This window comes from Grammomys surdaster, unplaced genomic scaffold (assembly GCF_004785775.1).
Source record: "Grammomys surdaster isolate TR1022 unplaced genomic scaffold, NIH_TR_1.0 199, whole genome shotgun sequence".
Classification (NCBI taxonomy): Eukaryota; Metazoa; Chordata; class Mammalia; order Rodentia; family Muridae; genus Grammomys; species Grammomys surdaster.
This window is the reverse complement of record NW_021604644.1, coordinates 3033695-3040005: the sequence shown is the minus strand read 5'-3', so window position 1 is coordinate 3040005 and position 6311 is coordinate 3033695. Positions and strand designations below refer to the sequence as shown.

Genomic DNA, 6311 nt, shown 5'->3' with positions numbered 1-6311 from the left:
CCGGAGCACACTACCGACTCACACCGGAGCACACTACCGACTCACATCCGGAGTACACTACCGACTCACACCGGAGCATACTAGCGACTCACATCTGGAGCATACTACCGACTCATACCGGAGCACACTACGACTCACATCAGGAGAAAGACTGGTAAGAAAACTGCTGCCAGAATCTGGAGAAGTCAGCCCTCTCCTATATGATTGATGAGAGTTTGAAATTGTGAATCTGCCTAAGACTGTTTTGTAGTGCTTCCTAATAGTAAACTTCATATTATCAGATGTCCAAGAACTTGCATGTGTAAGCATATGTGTTCTACATAGATGAAAGGGAACACACATAAAAGTTATCACTGTAAGCTGAAAAACAAATAAATATATGTATGTGTATATATGTCTGTGTGCATGTGTGTGTGTGTGTGCGTGTGGGTGTGTGCATGTGTCTGTGTGCATGTGTGTGTGTGTGTGTTTTCCCCTTTTATTGAAAAGAGAGACTTTTCTCATATAACATATCCTGATTAGTTTCTTTCCCTCTACTCCTTCCAGCCCCTCCCGTCCTCCCTGGGTCTTCTCATTGATCAAAGAGCAAGGAATCCTTCATGTTGCTCTGAATTACCAATGTTAATACTTCTTTTGTGGAAACACTTAAATGCTTTACCTGGTTCATGAACAACATTTCCAATCTCGTGTTTCTCTTCTTCCTCTTCTAAAATGAAGCCACCTTTGGTGTCAATCATTTTGGGAGCTGCTTTTACACTGGCCACATCTACAGAAAGCAGATAAAGGAGTCACCAGCTGAACCACCAAGCCCGCAGATTCCCCGTGGGGAAAGAGGAAAGGATAACAAGGTCACCACTTCATTCAAACTGCCCTTAAGGTCCCAGCTGGTGCAGCAGGCGAGAAAGCAAAACTAACAAAAGCCAAACCAACTAGCAAAGCCTGCACCTTAGAAAGTAAAATGCCACTTCCTCCCAGGCAACGTGGGCCTGCATGCGAACAGCCACAAGCACCTACCATACAATGAAGAACAAACCTCCTGAGGCTGCCACACTGACTACAAGACACTACAAAATCCAAAGACAGCAAGAACCCTGGGATGCCCCTGGTGGAATGCACTTGACTGTATATAAGAAATGGGGCCTTCTACGACTGCTCCTATGGCTACAGCAAATCCACACCAAACCCCAAAGCTCCCAGCACATCAGAGGTTTGGCTCCAATTACAGACAGGACAAGCCATGCAGCACTATTCAGCAAACACCTACCCCCCTCGCATTTCTCCAGTGAATTCTGGCCAGGTGCTATCTATCTAGCTGGAGTCAGAGCCCACAGGTTGAGGGTGCAGTTCCTGACTGCCCAACTTCAGATGCTAACTGCACACCAGGGACTTTGATCGACTGGCTATAAATCAATGTTTCCAAAACCGCTTCCCTGGTTGCAGTTAATCTTTTACGGCAATAAAACACACAACTTGGGAACATAACTCACTCACCTTCACTAATCATTTGCAAAGGATTTTAAATACAAATGAAAAGTCAAGTAAAAAGACATACCTGGCACGTGAGGATCTAAAGGAGTCCCCAAAGGGAGCTTCCTCCCCATCCTCCAGCCCTAACTGCCCGACTTCCAGAGAGGTGCCCAAGTATAAGACACACATAACATTCTACTTACAATTTAGCTACAGTAAACAGCTGGGAATAGTAGAAACACATCAAATCCCAAGTTTCTAGATAGCAGCCAATGGAAAGCCTTAAGCCTTCCTGAGGATGGTCCCAGCCCTGCTCTGTTAAGTCCTTTCTACACAAAGCTTGGGAAGATGGGGATGACAGCCTCTAGCAGAAAGGATAGTGGCAATGACTAGTATTTACTCCGAGGATTCTATACTAGACACTTGTCAACAAAAAAAAAAAAAAAAAAAAAAAAAAAAATCACTTTAAGAGGATTAGAATAACCAGAACTGAAAGTGAGCAAACACGGTAAGCCTAGCTGGAAAGTGTCTAAGTAGCGCCCTGAGGATCTAACTGCAGAAGCAAGAAACAGAAGAGATTCCCTGTGACAGAACACAGCAAATTGAAGGGAAATCTGTCTAAGCCTGTAACGAAGAATTAAAACTCACACCCGGTATAAGCCTCTGAAGGAGAAAGCTCTTTCTCCCCAGGGTAGTGAGTGAAATGAGGGGCGGGACATTCAAACAAGATACCGAACTCACTTGCTTCCAAGGGCAACAAACTTACCAGGTGGACTGACCAACCTAGCCTAAGTTTAGACTACTTTTCTTTCCACACCAGAGGATGCACCCAGGGTCATGAGAACGGCAAGCAAGCACTTGACCAATGAGCAACCCCTATGGCTCTCTTTCTAGTTTCTAGAGTGAAGGCCTCCCTAACCTGCTCAGGCTGCTCAGGCTGACCTGGAACTCTGTAGCCCAGGCAGTTTTTAAATTCAAGATTTTCCTGTCTCAGCCTCCCCAGCAGCTCTGGTTACAGGCCCAGCAGCGAGGCTCCCTCGGCTACTTCTAGTTTTCCTAGTGTTCTGGGTGGACACCTCCTGTGGAACTATACTGTCTCTGCACTTGCCAGGCTGTTTGAAGCTGTAGAAGCTCTCATGACTTTAGATGTTCCCAGCAGGTAGAAGGACACTGGTAAGACATTGTCTATCTGCACAAGGATAATGAGAAACTGAGGGTGCAGTGTAGTACAAGATCTGCACTGTAACCAATGAAGATAATGAAAATTACTTTTTACATTACAAAATGGTATATAAGGACTTTCAAGCGATTTTAAAAGATTCAAATCTAAGTCAGTTACAAGGCAGCTCTGCTGGTCAGGAGAAACAAATCAAATTCAATGGCAAATCTAAAAGTACAAATTGTCATAAAATATATGCATTATTATTTAGTACATGCTGCCAAAACAAATACTTTACACACACGCAGATAGATAGATGGGGGAGAGAAATAGAGATATGACTTGTGAGAGAGGGATGAAAAAAGTAAATTACTTTTGTTGAAATAACGGGTGAATTAGTCCCAAGGGCAATGCCAGCAGCTGAAAGCACAACGGACATTAAAAACCGGAGAACAGCAAGGCAGGGGCTACCCTAAGATGCCAACAATAGCCAAAATGAACCCAGGGCCAGATGATTCTTTGTGGTCCTGATTAACCTGGAAAAAAAAAAATCCTTTTTCTTTACTGATGTCAGCTGCTACTCAGTAAAACAGGGTTACCAAGCCCTGCCCTTTCCATTTTCCAAGGTGTCCCTAAGAATCCAATTGGGTAACTCCAAAGTGCGGGGCTCCCGGGTGTTACTCTACTTGGCCCTGGAAGGCGCGGCCCATGTAAAAGACTGGGTCAAGCACTGCTGGGTGCTGGACTGGGAGACTGTGCTGGCTTGTTTACTGGCTGCAAGTCTGAAAGCTCTGCACCATACATGATCCAGACAAAGGGAAGGCCTGGGACCGCGGAGACGCAGGCGTTCACGGCTGCGCGCCCGTGCGGGGGACCCCACCTCCGGTGGCCGCCGCCGCCGCCGGGTACGGCCGCGCCGCCAGCCGGGCCTGGCGTAGCATCAGCGCCCGCTGCCGCTTCCGCTCCACGCTCGCTCGTACGGCAGCCGGCAGCTCCGCAGGCTCCTCCGCGGCCCCGGACTCCGGTGACGTCCGCTTCTCCTCCACCGTCGCCATCGCCAACACACTCCGTAAGACGGCTCGCGTATCACGAACTGCAGAGTCACAAGTACGCTACTCCAACATTAGCAGAGAGAAGAATTGCGCCTGCGCAGTCGAGGAGTAGTGGCGGAAAAAGAGCATGATGGGCAAGACAGTGGGCCTGCGCAGCCGAGGAGTTGTGGCGGAAGAAATGGTAGTGTACTTGTTGATATACAATCCGGACTAAGTGACGCTGGAGGATCAGGACTTTAAGGTCATCCTTGTCTACACAGTATGTTCCAAACCAGCCTGAGCTGCATGAAACCCTGTCTCCAAAAGTAAAGAGAGCATGGAAAAGCGAATCGGGAAAGAATGGCTGTGTGACAGCTAAAAAGCATGAGAAAACAGAAAGGCAAGAGAGAAAAAGACGGTCGCAGTATGAGCTCCAAACCCAACTGTGGGGCATGGGTAGAGAGCCAAAGCCATACCACATGGAAAGCCAGGCAGCCCCATCAAGAGACTGGCCATTCTAAATATAAATGAAACCTCTTGTTTCAGAAAAAACTTTCATCCAGTGGGGGAATGTGATGTGGCATGACTCCTCCTTGCGGCAAGATGGCTTTGGAAAAGAAATGCACATTGTTACTCCCCGTGTTTTGGACTGATGTGCCAGGGGGCATGTTCATAGCACCAGTGCTCCCAATAACCAAAAGCTGGAAACTACCCAAATGTCCAACAACTTTTGAATGGCTAAACAAAGCATAGTATTACCATACAATGGACTATCTTTTTTCAGCCATTAAAAAAAAAAAAGAAGAAACACTGATTCATGCTACGACATGACTGAACTTCGAAAATGTTACTCTAAGAGAAAAAAGCCGTTCACAAATGGATGTGTTTACGCGAAACTCACAGAATAAGCAAGCCCAGCACAAAAGAAGGCAGATTAAAGGTTCCCAGAGTATGAAGTTAAGGAGTAACTGGGAGGAGACACTACTCTATAGGTATGGGGCCTCCTTCTGAAGTGATGAAAATTCCAGAACTAGACACTGTTGATGACTGTGCAACTTTGTTGATGTATTTTCTAGATAGATCGAGGAATCAGAATTGTATAAAGAACCCCACCTCCACTATACCCCACCCCACCCCCGATGGCACCAAACCTTAAGTGCAGAACCTGTGATGACCACCACAGTCTGCACATTTCTGGCTTGGTAGCTGAGGGAATGAGGTAACAGTATTCCCCCTAAAATCACCTCTGAGAGTGACCCGTGCTCACAATCCTCTTCCAGACAAAGCACCAAATCTGACAGGTTGCAGGGTGCAGCTCGGATGCTTCATGCACCCCAGTGATTTGAAACTCTTGGCAACTTGTTGGTCCCCCTTTCCAGGTAGCTCCCTCTCCTTTGGAACAGGGCCTTTTTGTGATAGGGTTTCAGGTAACAGGGTCTGAACTGCGAACTGGCGCCTTGGATCAAAGCAGACTCCCTTCTCAGAAAGGAAGAGTGCTCGTCCTCATCTGTAACACTCCACTGGGTGACAAAGGCTACGGGTTTGCCCAGAGCAAAACACATGAGTCACTTGGTGGAGGTACAAAAGGAAAAAGGGCAAGGACAACAAACCAGGGGCCATGTACTTGCCTCTTCCCATCCTGTCTCAGGGAAGCCATGACTGTAGCCACCTTCCCACATTATACCTCCTTCACCTCCCAGACTGACAGACCCTGGCTAGACGAGGAAGCTGCACAAAGGACAGAGAGCATTCAGTGGAATTGAAAGAGTAGGCTCTGAAGAAGGAAGATAGGGGTGAGAAGCCCTGAAGAGGCCCTGCCAGGACTGCCTCTCTATGTGCATGACTGGGCTGGTTTTCCTCTGATTCCCTGAGGTTTTACCCCTTAAATGTTGCCACCTTGGCCCTGTGCAAACATCAGTCTCTTCTGTCCTCAATAGATTTGCCTCCTCTGGATACTCCCTATAAGCAGAATCATAGACTGCATGGTCTTTTGTGCCTGGCATCTTTCACTTAGTATAAAGTTTCAATCCACATTAGCATAAAGAGTCATCAACACTGCAGTTTCTATCAACACTTCATTTTTTTTAATGACAGCATTCCATTAGGTGGACATACATTTTATTTATCCACTCATCCACTGACGGAAACCCCTGCTGTGAGCATCCGGGTACTGTGCTAGTCTCTGTTGTGCTAGACACCATGGATTGCTGAAGCACGTGGACTCGTGCGTGACATTCTAAAGAACTGCTGTGCTTACCAAAGCGACTGCTGAGAATGCATATTGAGTCTAGAGAACCCCCTGGGGAGGGAGAAAGCCATCTGTGTGGCCAGAGTGCAGAGAAGAGAGCTAAGAGACCCTAATCCACCAAAGAAGTCTGGAAGAGCCAAGCCAAGAGATTACTGGTTAGGGTGCCCATCTCCATGGGACTTCCGTGGGGGCGAAGGCACAGGTGTGGGCTGGGGGGCCATTGTGTTCTCATTTATCTGAACATTTATATCACTTCAATAGCTATCAGACCCATGGATGCAGGACAGGAGGGACAGATAGGGACACTTTCAAATTCCGTATTAGAAAGACACATTTGTACTCCACGTGGCAGAGAAGTCTCAACATGTACTTATCAATACTTTAGTGTGCACACACTGTCAGTGCT

At 47.1% G+C, this 6311-nt stretch overlaps 1 protein-coding gene across 2 annotated transcripts in view; it reads right to left on the bottom strand.

Moving 5' to 3' along the window:
- The window catches only part of Xpa (XPA, DNA damage recognition and repair factor), a 20268-nt gene extending 16519 nt beyond the window's left edge, over positions 1-3749 (bottom strand). The window contains exons 1-2 of one of the 2 annotated variants that reach the window (XR_003711779.1): positions 3507-3681; positions 659-766 (exon numbers count right to left, since the gene is read on the bottom strand). Coding sequence is in view for 1 of the 2 variants with exons in the window: in XM_028770213.1 (XP_028626046.1) it covers positions 659-766; positions 3507-3681 (283 nt within the window). In the remaining variant the exon portion in view is untranslated. Of the gene's footprint in view, positions 1-658; positions 767-3506 lie in introns of both variants that reach the window. The other variant, XM_028770213.1, reaches the window with a different exon arrangement.
- Between the last annotated feature and the right edge of the window lie 2562 nt (positions 3750-6311).